The sequence below is a fragment of the Pelobates fuscus genome, chromosome 9 (genome assembly GCF_036172605.1).
Source record: "Pelobates fuscus isolate aPelFus1 chromosome 9, aPelFus1.pri, whole genome shotgun sequence".
Classification (NCBI taxonomy): domain Eukaryota; kingdom Metazoa; phylum Chordata; class Amphibia; order Anura; family Pelobatidae; genus Pelobates; species Pelobates fuscus.
The window spans coordinates 154,935,417-154,954,930 of record NC_086325.1 but is presented as its reverse complement, the minus strand read 5'-3'; the positions used below and the strand labels follow the sequence as shown (position 1 = coordinate 154,954,930).

The following is a 19,514-nucleotide window of genomic DNA, read 5'->3' as shown; positions in this document are numbered from 1 at the left end:
TTATTGTGTGTTTTATAAATACGTGTGAAGCTATACTCTCTTTTTTTTTTTCACTGTCGAAGCCAAAGTCTTTATAAAATCTTTAGATATTGTTAAATGTGGCTGGTTACGTATACACGATTCTGTGTGATGACATCACGTGCTGCAATACAGAGAATGCGCGGTTAACGTCATCATACAGTGCCGTTACTGGTAACTGTATTTAAAGGTCTAAAAGCTTGCTCAGGTGGTTGGTGCACAGTGGGTGTGAAGTATATCAGATTATCATGCTAATTTGTCATAAGCAGGTTTGCAGATACCTATCATACACGTAGACCAGGAAATCTGCAATATCTTAAAGAAGGATCATCTGCACGTGCCAGAGGGGATTAAGAGAGATTTTTTATACCCAGCTCATATAAATACCACTTGGAACCTGGGAAAGAGCAAGCCGTTCACCTAATTAAGTCAGGGATTTGGCCGAAAGCGAAAAGGAAAGGCTTTCGCTCTGTGATACAATCCCAGAACTTGCCGTTTCGGTTTTCACACGAGGTATTTCAGCGGCTGCTGTGACCTTTTTTTTAACCCTTTCAAGCCAGAGAGAGAGAAATGCAATGCCTGGAAAGAGTGAAAGGCTGAAATAGAAAGGGGTTAAATTTCAATCTGATTCAAAGCCTTAGCTCAACAACCTACATGTAAAGTCATGGAATTTTGCCGATTTGATGTGGATAAGCAATGGCTGTCTGGCACAACAGGACACACGACATTGTCTGTCTGTGTCTAAAATTTCCCAACGTGAGTGAGCAGTCTCATAAACACTGCTATGCAGCCTCGATCCTGTTAAGCAAGTCTGTCATTAAAGGTTCAGCAAAAAAAAAAAAATTAATAACAATAAAAAAATTTATATATATATCTAGTTAAATAAAGATTTGCATCCAGAGGCTTTACATGGATAGCTCATGTAATTTGAAATTAACCCTCTTTATGTTCACATTTCAAGTTCTCTTTTAAGAAGGATTGGCGTCAGAAATGTTTACGAACAAACCTTCATGACCGAACAAGAGCCCGACATTAGATTTTCCAGGTTTCTTATCCTGTTAATTACTGAAATCTCAGAGACCGTTATCCGTTCATTTGAATAATATTCCCCAATTTTCAGAACAGATCCACCGGATACTTGGTGCTATGGCAAGATCCACACTAAGGAAGTAGCCTAGCTGCCAGCCAGCTGATAACTCCCCAGGCAATTTCCACGGTGCACAGTTTAAATCAGAAATCAGCCACCAACAGGTCACCAGACTTTTAAAGCTACAGTAAGGACACTCCATGGTGCTAACCTATAGCCGAATGGCAAGATCCCAAAGTGCCACGGGCATCAAAAACAAAGAACAAGAAGGGGGCAAGTGCACGTCCCTTGAAAAAAGAAAAAAAAAAGTTTGAGTAATGAGTAAAAGTGTCTGTATACATCATAGCTTTACACCCCATGGAAGATTTTTTTAAATTTATTTTTTGCAGATCTTCGAGCAAACTGGGACAGTCCCATTAAATGTGGGCCTGCTGGAAGGTATAGAAATTGCAAACTCAGAGCAGGTGTACTTTTTGTTCCGGTTAAAGGGACATTGTAGGCACTTTAACAACTTTATTTTATTGAAGTTGTTATAGTGCCTGCAGGTCTGCCCTGTACCTTTACCCCCCCCAAAACACTTTAGTTCACTAATTAGAAGGCTTGGAAGGATATGAGAGCCAGGAATCTTACTTCCCAATTCTCATACCGTGATGTCATGCATGCATGTGTAGTGCCGTCACGGTCGACCATAGAGAACCATTGTAGTTGAGCGCTGCATATGCGCCCTAAATATCTAATGCTCCTCTAGAATGATGCAACCCAAGGAGGAGGTCGCGGCAGTGCCGAGTGAGACTCTGCCCTTGATAAATTGTGAGTAATTTGATTTATTTTGTTGCCTTTCTTTTATATCACTAGGGGAAAACCTAAATGACAAGGGGCATCAGGGCTGTAGCGTTCACAATACAGATTTGAATTCTCACCGCAATAGTGTTCCTTTAGGGCAGGACATATCATGCAGAACCCGATCTACTATGGTGAAATATTGTAATGAGGGGCCAGCTAACATAGACTACTTCATTACTAGAACTGGCTACATTATCTGAAAATGACCTATTTTGTATTTTTAGCTCACACAATTACTAAAATATTATTTTGCTATTCTTTACAATATGTTAATGGCACCTGATTAGAAATCTGAGTCTTTATAGATGTGAAGATTAGTAACTGCTTTGTGTATATTTTGATCTTACTTGTTACATAGTATTTATTATACTTCATATTACGCATTCTCTGCATCCGTGATTATCCGTAATCTTTTTGTTTACAATTTTTTGTCATTTTTCGGTTTGTGGGAATAGATGGGAATAAAAATTCACAAACGCCATTTGCGTTTTCTTTCCAGCATACACATTTGGCAGATTGTATAGTTGATGGCATCACAATCTGCCTTGAAAGTGTGCTCAGGAGATTACTTTGGCAATCTGCCAAACTCAAGTCGACATCAAAATCAGCTGGTAGACTAACATCAAGACGGGCGGGTGTCCAGTGCCACTGTTTATAGAACTAACGAAGGCTTGCACGCGCAGGCACTCGGGGACTGACAAATCTAAAGTGCATTCTGTCCCGGATTTCAAAAATATCACTTCCTTTGTTCTGTTTTGTCTAAAAGTGGTAAATACAATGTTAACACTTTTCAGTTCTTGATTGTATACACAATGAAACTATGATCCCCCTAACCATTTAATTCCGAAAGTATGTCCTGCCTGCTGTCTGTCTGCTTGGCTGGGATTATGTGAGCATGAAGTCCATGAGTTAAACCCAGACTTGCTCTGCACAGCAAAGCAACTGTGTAGCCACCAGCCATATCATAATCAATGCCTCTCACTTCTGTCAATGCTCAGACCATACGCCGCACACTGCATTAAATTGGTCTGCATGGCTGTTGTCCCAGAAGGAAGCCTCTTCTAAAGATGATGCACAAAAAAAGCCCACAAACAGTTTGCTGAAGACAAACAGACTAAGGACATGGATTACTGGAACCATGTCCTGTAGTCTGATGAGACCAAGATAAACTTATTTGGTTCACATGGTGTCAAGTGTGTGTGGTGGCAACCAGGTGAGGACTACAAAGACAAGTGTGTCTTGCCTACAGTCAAGCATGGTGGTGGGGGTGTCATGGTCTGGGCCTCCATGAGTGCTGCCGGCACTGGGGAGCTACAGTTTATTGAGATAACCATGAATGCCAACATGTACTGTGACATACTGAAGCAGAGCATGCTCCCCACCTTTCGGAGACTGGACCGCAGGGCAGTATTCCAACATAACGACCCCAAACACACGTCCAAGACAACCACTGCCTTGCTAAAGAAGCTGAAGGTAAATGTGATGGACTGGCCAAGCATGTATTCAGACCTAAACCCTATTGAGCATCTGTGGGGCATCCTCAAGAGGAATGTGGGGGAGGTCTCTAACATCGACCAGTTCCGTGATGTCGTTATGAAGGAGTGGAAGAAGATTCCAGTGGCAACCTGTGAAGCTCCGGTGAACTCCATGCCCATGAGGGTTAAGACAGTGCTGGAAAATAATGGTGGACACACAAAATATTGAGACTTTGGGCCCAATTTGAAAATTTCCACTTAGGGGTGTACTCACTTTTGTTGCCAACGGTTTAGACATTAATGGCTGTGTGTTGAGTTATTATGAGGGGACAACTAATTTAGACTGTAATACAGGCTGTACACTTACTACTTTATATTGTAGCAGAGTGTCATTTCTTTAGTGTTGTCACATGAAAAGCTATAGTAAAATATTTACAAAAATGTGAGGGGTGTACTCACTTTTGTGAGATACTGTATATGGAATGTTCGTTTATTAACTGGCATCCAGGCAATCAGAAGTCCATCCATAGGGATCATATAACCTGTTGGATTGATTTAGCGGCACACTCCACTGCCAAATACAAAAATATGTATTTTTTAAATCCTTATTTTGTAGATATACCCCCATTCCCACATTTAATTATGTATTTTTTCATTGGGCATGTATCTAAAAACTGCTTGCAAAAGCTGCAGAATTCTTGTCTGCAGCCTTTAATCGGTAAGAGCTCTGCCCCTTGAACATTTTATTGATACAGATTCTAATCCCTACTGCTATTAATGTAGCTGATGCTTTTTTCCCCTCCCTTTCCATAATGCATTTTCTTTAACGTGTTTAGGCTTAGACATGATCTCTTCCACTAACCACATCCTTACAAATATACTTAAGCATCCATAGTTTCCACCTATTTCCCTTTTATATTTCCACTCGTAGATCATATGGTATGTATGACTTTCTGCCTGATGTTATGCACTGACTTTTTCCTGTAGACTTCTATAATAAAATCATAGTTATTGTCTATATGCTTACCCTTGAACTGCTAAATAAAGTGTAAAAATACCATGTATTTGAAATGTGTTATTTGTAGATTAGAAACCAAAGTGAATGTCTGTAGTGTTTTTGTGAAGCACATTTTTGACCGTATTTCCCACCCTGAAAAAACTATATTCTAAATGTATAACTGTATGTTAACAATGTCAACGTATGCGGTATTCTAGTAATATTAATAACAATCTGCTTTGTTGCAGGTAACCGCTTCTTCCGGCAGTAAATGTTTTTCATGCCGTTCTTCAGCCGAGCGAGATAAATGGATGGAGAACTTAAGGCGCGCTGTTCACCCAAATAAGGTACAGGATTGAAAGCATTATTTAAGTAATAGCTTCTCTCCCTCTCATTATCATCGTTTAGAACCACTTGCCAGATATCCGAAAAAGCACCAAGTGTCATTTCATTGACAAAGCATCTTTCAGTGTGGGTTCCCGTATCCTCCTTTGCAGCCGTAGTAGCTGTTAGGATGGGTAATGTTTATAATGGTGGGCCTGATAACATAAACCTGTCATGTCACTGATTTGGGTCAGTCTCACGTTTTTTTGTCTGCGTGTGAATTGCCAGCCTAGCTTCCCTTTAATAAATACACTATTATATCGCAAATCTTCACTTCAATCTCCCCCTTCCAACAGTCAGACAGCAGTCACACAGTTAGAAAGATGAATGTTTAAAGAAACGGTAATAAATACCACACTATGTCAGACTTTTTTTTCATATACGCTTAATCTATCTGGCATTTAAGAAAAGCAAGAATTGTGTATTTTTTTTGTGAAGAACAGTCAAGCGTCCCTACGACTGCAAGTTTGCATCGTTCAGTGTAATTGTAAGGTTTTCGCATAGGTTCTGTATAAAGAATATGAGGTCCGATTCTGACAGGAGTATTTCACTAATGTGAGAATTCAAAATGAATTTCAAATCTAAGGCAGAAATAGACAAAGTGTAAGAATGATACGCTTACAATTTGGCTGCTCTGGCCTTAAAGGACCACTCTAGGCACCCAGACCACTTCAGCTTAATGAAGTGGTCTGGGTGCCAGGTCCAGCTAGGGTTAACCCATTTTTTTTATAAGCATAGCAGTTTCAGAGAAACTGCTATGTTTATAAATGGGTTAATCCAGCCTCCAAATCCTCTAGTGGCTGTCTCATTGACAACCGCTAGAGGCGCTTGCGTGATTCTCACTGTTAAAATCACAGCGAGAGCACGCAAGCGTCCATAGGAAAGCATTGTAAATGCTTTCCTATGCGACCGGCTGAATGCGCGCACAGCTCTTGCCGCGCGTGCGCATTCAGCCGACGGGGAGGATCGGTGGCAGAGAGCTCCCCGCCCAGTGCTGGAAAAAGGTAAGTTTTACCCCTTTTCCCCTTTCCAGAGCCGGGCTGGAGGGGGACCCTGAGGGTTGGGGGCACCCTCAGGGCACTATAGTGCCAGGAAAACGAGTATGTTTTCCTGGCACTAGAGTGGTCCTTTAAATTTAAAATGAACCTTTCTCATATTAGTGAATTTGGCCCAGTCAGTAGGGACATTCTGTTCCCATGGTGATCCAAAACTGCTCTTTACACAAGAGGTTCACAGTTGAAAACAAAGAAAATGCAATTTGTCTCTATTTTCCTCTAACACTTGAATAAATGTGCATCGTAATAATGTCCGCTGTCAGACTAACAGAAATCTACAGCACAGTCTGACTAAATCATTTGGCAACGATGCGGAAATAATAAAGGACATTGGGTTCAAAATCTTTGTGACTTGAGGCACATATAGTTACATAGTTACATAGTTAGATAGCTGAAAAGAGACTTGCGTCCATCAAGTTCAGCCTTCCTCACACCTGTTTTTTGCTGTTGATCCAAAAGAGAAAAAAAAAAACAAAAAAAAAACCCCAGTTTGAAGCACAATTTTGCAACAAGCTAGGACAAAAAATTCCTTATTGACCCCAGAATGGCAGTCAGATTTATCCTTGAATCAAGCAGTTATTACCCTACATTGAAAGATTATATCCTTGAATATTTTGTCTTTGCAAGTATGCATCTAGTAGCTGTTTGAACATCTGTATGGACTCTGATAAAACCACTTCTTCAGGCAGAGAATTCCACATCCTGATTGTTCTTACAGTAAAAAAACCTTTCCTTTGCCTTAGACGAAATCTTCTTTCTTCCAGTCTAAACGCATGGCCTCGTGTCCTATGTAAAGTCCGGTTTGTGAATAGATTTCCACACAATGGTTTGTATTGGCCCCGAATATATTTGTATAATGTTATCATATCCCCTCTCAGGCGACGTTTTTCTAAACTAAATAGGTTTAAATTTGTTAACCTTTCTTCATAGCTGATATGTTCCATTCCTTTTATTAATTTTGTAGCCCGCCTCTGCACTTTTTCTAGTGCCATGATATCCTTCTTTAGAACAGGTGCCCAAAATTGCACAGCATATTCAATATGTGGTCTTACCAGTGATTTATAGAGAGGCAAAATGATATTCTCGTCCCGAGAATGAATGCCCTTTTTCATGCATGACAATACCTTACTGGCCTTGGCCACTGCTGATTGACATTGCACATTGTTGCATAGTTTGTTGTCTATAACAATTCCCAAGTCCTTTTCGTGTGTTGTTATCCCTAATTCGCTTCCATTAAGGGTATACGTTGCTTGTGTATTCTTTACGCCGAAGTGCATAACTTTGCATTTTTCAACATTAAATTTCATCTGCCATTTGAGTGCCCAGTCCTCCAGTCTATCTAAATCCTTCTGCAGCAAAGTAATATCTTGCTCACATTGTATTATTTTACAAAGTTTTGTGTCATCTGCAAACACTGAAACATGACTTTCAATGCTGTCTTCAAGATCATTTATAAAAATGTTAAATAGAAGGGGTCCCAGAACGAACCCCTGAGGGACACCACTTGCCACCTCTGTCCAGCTTGAAAATTTACCATTAACGACAACTCTTTGTATTCTGTTTTTAAGCCAATGTTCTACCCAAGAACAAGCCTTTTCATCGAGACCGATTTCCTTGAGTTTGAACACTAATCTTTTGTGTGGAACTGTATCAAATGCCTTGGCAAAATCCAAATAGATCACATCCACTGCAACACCCTGATCTATACTTCTACTTACTTCTTCGTAGAACGCAATCAAGTTAGTTTGACATGACCTGTGCTTCATAAAACCGTGCTGATTTTTGCTGATAACCATATTCTTCTCAAGGAATTCTTGAATATTATCCCTTAATAACCTTTCAAATATTTTACCAGCCACAGAAGTTAAGCTCACAGGTCTATAATTTCCAGGCAAGGATTTTGAACCCTTTTTGAATATAGGAACCACATCTGCCATCCTCCAATCCTCCGGAACACTTCCTGAAAGAAAAGAATCTTGAAAGATTAAAAACAGAGGTTCACTTATTTCTACACTTAGTTCCTTAAGTACACGTGGATGGATACCGTCAGGCCCTGGAGCTTTGTTTATATTAACTTTCTTTAGTTGCTGCAGCACATTGTCTTGAGTTAACCAATTACAATTATTCTGCAAGTTTTTAGTAGCAATCATTTGCACATCTATTGCCATGGGTTCTTCTTTAATATATACGGAGGAGAAATAGTTATTTAGAATTCCTGCCTTTTCTTGGTCTTCATGAACTAACACCCCCGTTTCAGTTTTAAGTGTACTTTTTTTTCATGTTACTTTTTTAATGGAGATGTTTTTGAGGGTATGAGAGTTCACACTTCATAACTATTTCCTGTTTCCGTGGTGTGTCTTGATACAAAGTCTCTGTAGGTGTAAAATAGTGAGGCAAGCCATGCACTCATGGGGTGGTTGTGGCTGTAATTGTCCCGGGACTCAGAAATGATTTCAGTCAAGATCTTCTAGAGCAGTCCTCAAGGCTCTCCAGCAATGCAGAATTCAGATGTTTCCAAGTGTTGCTCATATAAGGAAACAAACAATGCTGAGCAAATGGTGTGTGCCGCAGAGGCTCCTCATCATGTCCTGAGGGATAAAGCGGTGGCTCCACCGGATAACATGATTCACGCAGTTAAGAAATTGCGGCTCCATTGTATAATTGTGGCCCCATTGGATACCATGATTCACGCAATTAAGGAAACCCATGGAATCAACGGAAATATTCCTGATGCTTTAATGGTGATTGCTTCCCAACTTTCCCCACCTTACTTTTTAGAACACTTTTATAAATTAATTGTTTAAGACAAGGTTTGTTCTGAAATGTGGGGAATTATTCTAGAACTAAAATAATTCTGCTGCTTTTATGATATTATTGTACTGGTGTAAGAGTTAAAGGAGAAGTATTTTAGGAATGAAGCATGTATCAATATGTCCTACTACTCGTATCCTACGGATTCCTCTACTAACATATCAAAACATGTACGACATTAAATACTGGAATGTTTAATAAATATATTATGGAAAGTAAATCACAGTCATGCCTAAAGGCAATCACAGTTTATAACATTGGGGAAAATAATCATGAACTGGAAATTTGATTTAGGTTAATTTTATGCATTTTATTATGGAATTTTAACACTTCTGCAACGAATGGTTGTAACTTGTCTGCATACGTGTAAGTGTCAGGACCTAATCTCTAGAGTTTACATAAACGCCGAAAATATATCAATAACTATATAAAATAAATATAATTAAAATTATATAAATATATATTAAATTGAGGCCTTAAGTGGTTATGATCATAACTTAAAAGGACACTCCACTGCCCAATAACAAAAAAACACTGTTTAGAAGTAATTACTTAAAATTAAGACTTGCATGTATTTATATATTCATTTTTCTCATTGTAGTTATATCTAAAAGCAGTTTGCTAAACCTGCAGTTCTCTTGTCTGCAGCGTTTGCAAGCCCTCCCCTTCTAACTCCGCCCAGACTTTCTGTGGCTGTCCAATCACGGACTTTCCAGTGCAGCTCAATCTTCAAGTCTTTGCAAGTCAGGTGCTCTGAATTTCTGTCTCTTAAAGTTTAGCTCCACTGAGCTAATCACACAAGGAAGTAACAGGAGCGGTTGTCTGATTCACAGCTGGGTGGGCGTAACTAGGTTAATCTATGTAAGTGCCAAATCTATTCAAATTTGCACTTTTTGTAAACTGGAAAAAGAGGACACACTCTTCACACACTTAGCACTTCAGCAAACTAAAGTGCTTTACGGGTTTGGAGTGTCCTTTTAAAACGCTCAGGATCTGTCTCAAAGGGTTCCATTATGGCAAGTGATTTTTGTTCCTCCAGGGCCAGTCCCTCCAGGTGTTGTCACTAAAGCTCCAATGAAGGATTTCAATGTTTAAAACTTTTTTTTTTTTTATTGTAGCTTTTTTTCTGAGCTTTGGGCAGGTATATGTAGTTTTCCTGCCAATGTGGTATCCTAGTTACATAGGCTGAAAAGAGACATGTGTCCATCAAGTTCAGCCTCCTCACATCTGTTTTTTGCAAAAAAACAAAACAAAAAAACAACAGTTTTAAGCACTTCCAATTTTGCATCAAACTAATAAAAAAATCCCACTTGACCACAGAATTGCAGTCGGGTTTATCCTTGGATCAAGCAGCTATTGCCCTATAGCTGAAAAATGATATAATTGAAAATTACGTTTTTTCAAGAATGCATCGAGTTGCTGTTTAAATATCTGTACAGACTCTGGTAAAACCATTTTTGTAGGCAGAGAATTCCACATCCTTATATTTTTTTTACGGTAAAAAAAAAAACTTTAATTTGCCTTAGACTAAATCTCTTTTCTTCCAGTCTAAATGCATAACCGTGTGTCCTATGTATAGTCCTGTTTGTGAATAGATTTCCACACAATGGTTTGTATTGGCCGTAGGATTTAATGCCAGCAAACCATTACATTATTTAATTTTGTTGTCTAACTTTTTATGTTATTTTTTTTTTACATTATTGTTTTTAATTTCCACAGGACAACAGCAGGCGAGTGGAGAACTTACTCAAGCTATGGATTATTGAAGCAAAAGACCTCCCAGCTAAGAAGAAATACCTGTGTGAATTATGTTTGGATGATGTACTTTATGCACGAACTACCTGCAAACTGAAAACTGACAATGTATTTTGGGGGGAGCACTTTGAGTTTAACAACCTCCCAACACTAAAGAGCATCACTGTCCACCTATACAAAGAAACGGACAAAAAGAAGAAAAAAGATAAAAACAATTATGTGGGACTGGTGAATATCCCCATTGGAGCAGTGACAGGGAGGCAGTTTGTAGAGAAATGGTACCCCATCGTCTCTCCGAACCCCAGCAAAGGCAAATCTTCTGGCCCCATGATCCGCATTAAAACACGCTATCAGAGTATTAGCATCCTTCCCATGGAGATGTACAAAGAATTTGCAGAGTATATCACTAATAACTACATGGTGCTGTGTTCAACGCTTGAAGGGGTTCTTAGCGTCAAGAATAAAGAAGAGATGGCGTCTGCGCTGGTGCACATTTTGCAAAGCACTGGGAAAGCAAAGGTAAGAACCCAAATCATCACTTACGGCAATGAATTATGTTCCATTAAATTAAAGATCCGTTATATTTTACCAGGAATGTGGATTAGAACTACAGTAAAAAAAAATAACGGATTGTGTTGCATTTGTTAGATTTTTTGTAATTGTCCAATTAATGCTAGCTCCTAAGAGATCAGCATTAAAACTACAGTATAGATGAATGACTGTTAGAAAAATGATTATAGTTTTATTGCATCGGGAGGACTAACACGTTCTCTGAAGATTAATTGGGTGAAAGCTGTTTGGTTTATTTGGAGCTTTGAAGTTAAGTAGGATGAGAGAGGCAGTTGGGGCAAAAGTTATTTTCTGTCTTGACTGATCGTTCAACTTGGTGGGGTATCTTGAGTCTGTTATACGACTCGACAACAGGGCTGGGATACATAGTCCTGTTAGTGTGTTATTCACACTCCATCAAAACAATGACATTCTAGCCTAAGAGCCTTAATCATCCCAGGTACAGCTTATGGTCTTCTCAAAGAGCATACAATTCTGTCTATATGTTTGCAGACTTGCTAGCAAATGTTAGATTGGAAGAAAAACCTATGTAACAACAGGTAATTCTCCCACCTGTCAGTCAATTATTCGGCATATTGGATATACACTCAAAGAATGTGGAAAAAGTGGCGCTATATAATTATTATGTAGGAGTGAAAATCAGCTGCTAAATACACTCTGTGGGTACTCCTATAAACCCACCACACATAAAAGATCACTGAAAACAACAGAGAAACTTCAGATTAGCAGGTGTTCATAACCTTTAAACCCTCAGTTTTCTGGAGTGTAGCGCTGGGTGTAAAACCAAAGAATAAGTGAGTAAATATATATAAAGTGCTTTGAATGCACTTACCCTCTATGTCACATTTGTATTTATTACATAGAAAAAAAAGGAAAAAATACAAATGATTGTGCAGTATATCAAAACAGGACCAGAAAGAATTATTTTGTTTTGTGAGCTATAAGTATGAATCCACTCACATTTTTTAGAGCCTTTTACAGATGTAAGGCTCTAAACTTCCTGGCGTCTGTGTCTTTTTGGGTAGATCACACGACCCCTCTCTCACGGTATAAACGTGTATGCTGCTCTCCACATTAAGCAGAAAAAGAAACAAGGTGAGCACTTCTGTATTTTACTTATATTGATATAATCAGTATTTTAAAATACTACACTTAGATTGGATCATCTGTGTCTTTTTCTGCTTAATGTGGAGAGCAGCATACACGTTTATACCGTGAGAGAGGGGTCGTGTGATCTACCCAAAAAGACACAGACGCCAGGAAGTTTAGAGCCTTACATCTGTAAAAGGCTCTAAAAAATGTGAGTGTATTCATACTTATAGCTCACAAAACAAAATAATTCTTTCTGGTCCTGTTTTGATATACTGCACAATCATTTGTATTTTTTCCTTTTTTTTTTCTATGTAATAAATACAAATGTGACATAGAGGGTAAGTGCATTCAAAGCACTTTATATATATTTACTCACTTATTCTTTGGTTTTACACCCAGCGCTACACTCGAGAAAACTGAGGGTTTAAAGGTTATGAACACCTGCTAATCCAGCAATTTGTTTAGCTGGAAAAAAAAAAAAAAAAAAAAAACATTGCCAGGTTTGTGTTTTTTTTTTTTTGTTTAGTTATTTTTTTTAGTTTCTCTTATATATACTATAATAGGTTAAGAGGATCTGGTGTGTGTCCCTTTAATTCAATTAAAATCATTTGAAACCTCGTAAATCGGTCAAAGTGTTGCGTAGGCGTTTCTTACTGTTGAAATCTGATATGACGATAGATGTCAGGTCAGACTAGCATTAACGATCACACATAAACCCAAGCTGTATGCAAACATCTACGTTTTAATCACCAGCTTCCCCACGTCCTATCCGTTTTGCCCACACCCCTGTTTTGACATGGCTTTTTGGCAAGGCCATAGCTGGAATTATTTGTGGATTGTATAACTGGCGTTCCGTGCGAGCTGGCAGACGGCTCTGAATGTTCATTTGGTTCACAACGCTGCCAGGTTTAGCGGTCTGGAATGTAACATATTTCTGCAGTCTAATTAATTTCTGGGAATGAAACCATGAGCTGGTGGCGTGGTGATCCGCGACCTGTGTCCAGAAAAGAATGTTCAGCAACTCATCTCCTTATGAGATTTAATGTGAAAATGTGTATATATGTGCATATATAATAGGACCCATAATGCATGCACGCAGCATATATTATACATAAACCGTGTGAATATAAAGGAGATAATGAGAACAGGGATACATCTTTTTTTCATGTTCTATATTTCTTAGTAAATATTACTTGGTCACCTACATAGTATGTATAGTGCCTGGTTCTCCTTAGAGAAATGTGATTCAAAATGGGACACGCTGTGATCTATTATCAGCCAGAAAGTGTATGATGTGAATGTGTTCTCTCTAAACTATGAGCCAGAATAACCTTGAATAACCATGATATTTTAAAGATTTAGACCTTTCAACCTGATAGTCTACCCCTAAAATTCTACCCATTCACCCCCCGAGAACCATAAATTCTGCCCATTCACCCCAAGACCCAGAAAGTTCATTTACACTTAAAATAGACTCCGTTCTCTTACAAGGTAAAAGTATAACCAGTCATTTCCAAGAGTGATCACTAACCCACATATCTCCAGCGGTGGAGCCAGTAATGTAATAATAATAACAATGAAATAACTGTAAAATACAAATCACAGGACACCGCTATATGGTGAAATGAGAGGCTGCACCCATAGCATTCCTGCAACATAAGCATTCCATGAACTGCAGTGGTTATGGTGTTTGCAATGTCCCTTTAAAGGAGATGAGGCAGAATGCTGATGAAGACAGAGGAGTCAGGAAAGCGGACACTAAATCTGAGAGGGCTAAAGGTTTAAGTTCCCTCTAACAGGTTATAACGTATCTGTAAGAGGCACCCATTGGAGCTGCTGTATCCTCGTATACATGGATATATTTCCCAGTACTGAAGGAAGCCTTGGGTTTGGGGCACAGAGAAGGCAGTCACCTGGGGGATAGTGTTACAATAATAATAATATGAGTAGGGGTAACACTTGGACTGTCATAGTCTGTAATCTGCTCACACAGCCTGATAATATTCAATAGACAATTACATGAAGATCATTTTTGTATTTAGGAGGGGGAGATGTTGATGAGTTTTAGTTTTACAAAACTGCTTGAGAAACGTTCATATTTTTCTCAATCCGTAGTTATAAATGGGAAGCCGCTGATTGGCTGAGAGTGTAAGCTGACCGCTCTAAGCCAACGCGGTCCCTAAGCTTGCATTTTTAGGCTTTTGAGTAAAGCATGCTGGAGGGGGCACATCAATCTGGCATCATAAAGGAGTCTTTGGGGTTAAACTGTTCGTGAACGGTGTAACCCCCTAAAGGTTAGCCAGCACCAGGGATCACAGTGAAGTTGTTATGGTGCCTGTAGTATTTTTTTTTTTAAATCCATGATTGACAAGGAATAGAAGCATTGCTAATTTGAAAAATAGATGAGATTTTTATTGTGTGCATGCATGGCATTTACCGAAAGTTTGAAACTAGCCTTTTGGGATCAAATTATTAGAATCTCCAACATTCTTTCACATCTAGATATAATAGGAGAATAGTTGTTGTGTTGCTGACATTCGACTGCTCAGCTCTGTGTGCTTCAATAAAACAGCGATGGAATTCGAGCCCAGCTTCCTCAGCTCGGCGTATATGTTCAAAGTAGTTACAGCCGCTTTAGAACTCTGCGCCTGACATTTAGAAAGGCTTTCAAACTCGACGGACCTTTGAACATTCCAACTAGAATGCCCCGTGATTGCAGACTGGCAGAACGACTATTTAAAAAGTATATAATAAAAAAAAAACTGAAACAGTAACCGGCTTATTCATTTCTTATCCATTTGTGCTCCCACTTTAACCCTAAAAAGGGCATCACCTTTAACCGGTTCCATTTTTATTGTAATGTACAAAAGTATAAAAAAAATGCTTTGAGATGTATATCATTTTTTAAATCTATTTTTTCATTTAACTTTGCTCCTGTAATTTTGTCCTTTTGCTCGTCCTAAAGCGTATTTGTCTTCTGACATTTTATAATGAAAAAGATGACAGAACATATTGCTCTCCTCAAGTGCAGGATGAAATGTCTTTTTTTAGAGATGGTGATAGTGGTGATATGCATTTTTTTAAAGCAGAATTTCAACTTCATAGATGAAAAATACTTCAATCCCACAAATCGTTCTCTTTTAAGTAATAGATTTAAACCTTTTTCTACCTCTTGCTTTTTGTTTGACCGTTTCTTTAAAGGGACATTAATGGCACTCAGACCACTTTATCTCAATGACGTGGCTTTGTAGTTTTAAACCCTCAGTGTAAAACATTGATGTTTTATAAAATAAAGTCATTTGATAGCAGGGTTAAACGCACCTCTAATGGCTCACCTCCTGGCAGCCACTAGAGGCGCTTGCAGTCTCGGCTACGCAGTAAAATGCTGCACGCATGGTGGTTATTTTCTGCACATGCTCACTAGCCACTCAATGCTTCTCCATGGTGAAGCATTCAATGGCTGATATCATCAATATTCATGATCTCAGCCAGCTGTGCCAGCAGGAGGAAAGAAAGAGGAGTAAAGGTGCTTTCTTATTACACAGGGGAGGAGTGTCCCTATTTTAGGCCCTTTATGCTTCTTCTTATACACTCAGACACATTACTGGGAGTATTATTGCTGTGGAGCTCTGTTATACACTCAGACACATTACTGGGAGTATTATTGCTGTGGAGCTCTGTTATACACTCAGACACATTACTGGGAGTATTATTGCTGTGGAGCTCTGTTATACACTCAGACACATTACTGGGAGTATTATTGCTGTGGAGCTCTGTTATACGCTCAGACACATTACTGGAAGTATTATTGCTGTGGAGCTCTGTTATACACCCAGACACATTACTGGGAGTATTATTGCTGTGGAGCTCTGTTATACACTCAGACACATTACTGGGAGTATTATTGCTGTGGAGCCCTGTTATACACTCAGGCACATTACTGGGAGTATTATTGCTGGGGAGCCCTGTTATACACCCAGACACATTACTGGGAGTATTATTGCTGTCGAACTCTGTTATACACCCAGACACATTACTGGGAGTATTATTGCTGTGGAGCTCTGTTATACACTCAGACACATTACTGGGAGTATTATTGCTGTGGAGCCCTGTTATACACCCAGACACATTACTGGGAGTATTATTACTGTGGAGCCCTGTTATACACTCAGACACATTACTGGGAGTATTATTGCTGTGGAGCTCTGTTATACACTCAGGCACATTACTGGGAGTATTATTGCTGTGGAGCTCTGTTATACGCTCAGACACATTACTGGGAGTATTATTGCTGTGGAGCTCTGTTATACGCTCAGACACATTACTGGGAGTATTATTGCTGGGGAGCCCTGTTATACACCCAGACACATTACTGGGAGTATTATTGCTGTGGAGCTCTGTTATACACCCAGACACATTACTGGGAGTATTATTGCTGTGGAGCTCTGTTATACACCCAGACACATTACTGGGAGTATTATTGCTGCGGAGCTCTGTTACACACTCAGTCACATTACTGGGAGTATTATTACTGTGGAGCTCTGTTATACACTTGCACTCCTCGTATGTTCTGCCAACACAACGTCTGATCAGAAGTCTCCCAAGGCAGCTGGCCATGAATATGTATGCAGATAGATTCACATAATGCACACAGCTTATTGGAAGAGATATCTCTGTGCCACAGATCATTATTATTATTATTATGTTATTTATATAGCGCCATCAAATTCCGCAGCGCTGTACAATGGGTGGACGAACAGACATGTAGGTGTAACCAGACAAGTTGGACACACATGAACAGAGGGGTTGAGGGCCCTGCTCAATGAGCTTACATGCTAGAGGGAGTGAGGTAAAATGACACAAAAAGGTAAGGATAGTATTAGACTAGTGACAGTTGCAGAAGAGGAATCAGTCAGGAGCTATAAACAGTTTAATTGATACGCTTTTATGAAGAAGTGGGTTTTTAACGTTTTTTTGAAGGAGTGGAGACTGGGTGAGCATCTAACGGAGGAGGAAAGCGAGTTCCACAGGAACGGTGCAGCCCTCGAGAAGTCTTGAAGGCGAGCATCAGAGGTGGGAGTACAGACAGAAGATAGACGTAACTCTTCAGCAGATCGTAAGGGCCTCGACAGGACATACTTGTGTATAACGGAGGATAGATAGGTGGGAGCAGCATTATGTAGAGATTTGAAAGCAAGAACTAGAATTTTAAATTGAGCTCTATATTTTATAGGAAGCCAGTGTAGGAACTGACAGAAGGGTGAGGCATGGGAGGTGCAGGCAGACAGGAAGATGAGCCTCGCCGCCGCATTCATTGGGAGCACGTAAGACCACTGAGAAGCGGATTACAGTAGTCAAGGCGAGAAAGGATAGTGGAATGGACCAACACCTTGGTCGCATCTGGCGTTAAGTAGGGGCGGATGCGCGCAATGTTTTTGAGATGGAAATTACCGGATTTGGCGATAGATGGAACATGAGGCTTGAAGGAGAGGTCGGAGTACAAGAGAACACTCAGGCAGCGAGCCTGCGTGGTGGAGCCGATGGTAGCACCGTTGACTTGGAGGGAGACAGACACAGGAGTAACAACACTTGAGGGAGTTTTGGTCAAGTTTAGTTTAAGGAAGTGGGCAGCCATCCAGTTAGAAACAGCAGAGAGGCAGTCAGAGACACTAGTCAAGAGGGACGGGGAGAGATCAGGAGAGGACAGGTAGATTTGTGTGTCATCTGCATAGAAATGATATTGGAAGCCAAAGGAGCTAATGAGTTTAACAAGGGAGGCGGTATAGATGGAGAATAGTAGGGACCAAGGACTGAACCTTGGGGGACACCAACAGAGAGGAGTTGGGGAGAAGAAGCAGAGCCAGAGAAAGAAACGCTTATCATAGAAGATATCTAAAATAACTCTTACAGAGACATTCCAGAACCCCTCTCTACTTTTTTTTTATTTTGCAAGATGAACAGGAATTTGGCACTTTTATAAACAAACCATGTTACACCCACCTGGCTGTCAATTGGACAACTAATCCTGTTACTTCCTGGTTTGGTTAGCTCCGTGTAACTAAACTCAAGAGACATCAATTGCCCAGACCACCTGCCTTGCAAAGGCTTCTCATTGAGTTGCATTGGGAAGTCTGTGATTGGACAGCCACAGAAAGTCTGGATGGGTTTACAAGGGGAGGGCTTGTTACAGCGGGCAAGCAATTTTTGGATATACTCCCAATATAACAAACGTATAATCTACTAAACAGTGATTTTTTTTGTGGAGGATGACGACGACAGGCAACATATTAATAATCTTCACAATTACTCTTAGGGTTGATACAGCCCTTAAAATTGAAATATAGGCTACTTTCATTTTATTGTGAATTTGTATTTTGGGTGCTTTGACACGTACCATCAGATAAGTGAGAATGGTGCATGGTGTATGTCCAAATCAGTATATTCCAGATCCGTGGAACGCAAGCTCCAGTGTGTACACGCATCAACGGCAGGAAGTTCACCAAGAGCTGTCCAGCTGGCCACTATAATGTCCCCCAGTATTCGGCCAGCTGAGGGAGAAAGGAGAGGGGTGCGGAAGAGAGCTGTAATCTCTGTGCTCTTCCAGCACTAAACCGTGGAGCAGTGCAGGGGGAGCACAACGTTTCTACAAACCCCACACTGTACCCCAGGGAAAGGATCCACTCCTGCTCTCCCAAATGTGGGGAGGCTGGATGGAATCAAAATGAAGAAAATAAAAATAATTTGTGACTGTGTGAGAGAATGTGCGTGTGTCTGTCATTGTGTCAGTGTGTGTGTGTGTCTGTCGGTGAGCGCATGTGTGTCAGTGTGTGTGTCTGTCGGTGAGCGCATGTGTGTCAGTGTGTGTGTCTGTCGGTGAGCGCATGTGTGTCTGTCGGAGTCTTCGTCAAATCAACGTATGTCTGTCAGTGTGTATCAAATCAGTGAATGTGTGTCAGTCCTCTGTGCAACTGTGTGTCTGTCAGTTGGTATGTGTGCGTGTCATGTGTGTCAGTGTCCTCTGTGTGTAACTATTAAGTGTGTACTTTTTTTTGTGACTTTTATACTTGGTTCATACACTCCTCCTTACATACACAATATTCACATTGTCATATTTATTTTAAAAATTATCTGTACTACCTTGAATTATTAGGCTTGTTCTTATGTTCAATATGGGCTTAACTTAAATATCTAAATGTCTATATGTTTCATTTGGAATTTAAATGAAAAAAAATGACTTTCTAAAGGCAGGGATTTGTTTTTAGACCTGCAGGGGTACTTCACCGTAAAAGGTTGAGAAACACTGTTGTCGAGTACTGGAGGTACTTATGAGTGTCTGTAGACGAGTGTTTTGTTTTTAGAATTTTGACAGGTACCCAAATTATGCACATGGCTTAGCTCTGCTGCCTTGTTTTTTACCATTGTAAAAC

At 39.8% G+C, this 19,514-nt stretch overlaps 1 protein-coding gene across 9 annotated transcripts in view; it reads left to right on the top strand.

Annotated features, from left to right (window-relative positions):
* DAB2IP (DAB2 interacting protein) overlaps positions 1-19,514 on the top strand; it is a 586,435-nt gene that overhangs the window by 488,833 nt on the left and 78,088 nt on the right. For all 9 annotated transcript variants that reach the window (XM_063432812.1, XM_063432814.1, XM_063432815.1 and 6 more), the window contains 2 exons: positions 4,669-4,767; positions 10,390-10,944. In XM_063432812.1, coding sequence (XP_063288882.1) covers positions 4,669-4,767; positions 10,390-10,944 — 654 coding nt within the window. The remainder of the gene's footprint in view (positions 1-4,668; positions 4,768-10,389; positions 10,945-19,514) is intronic.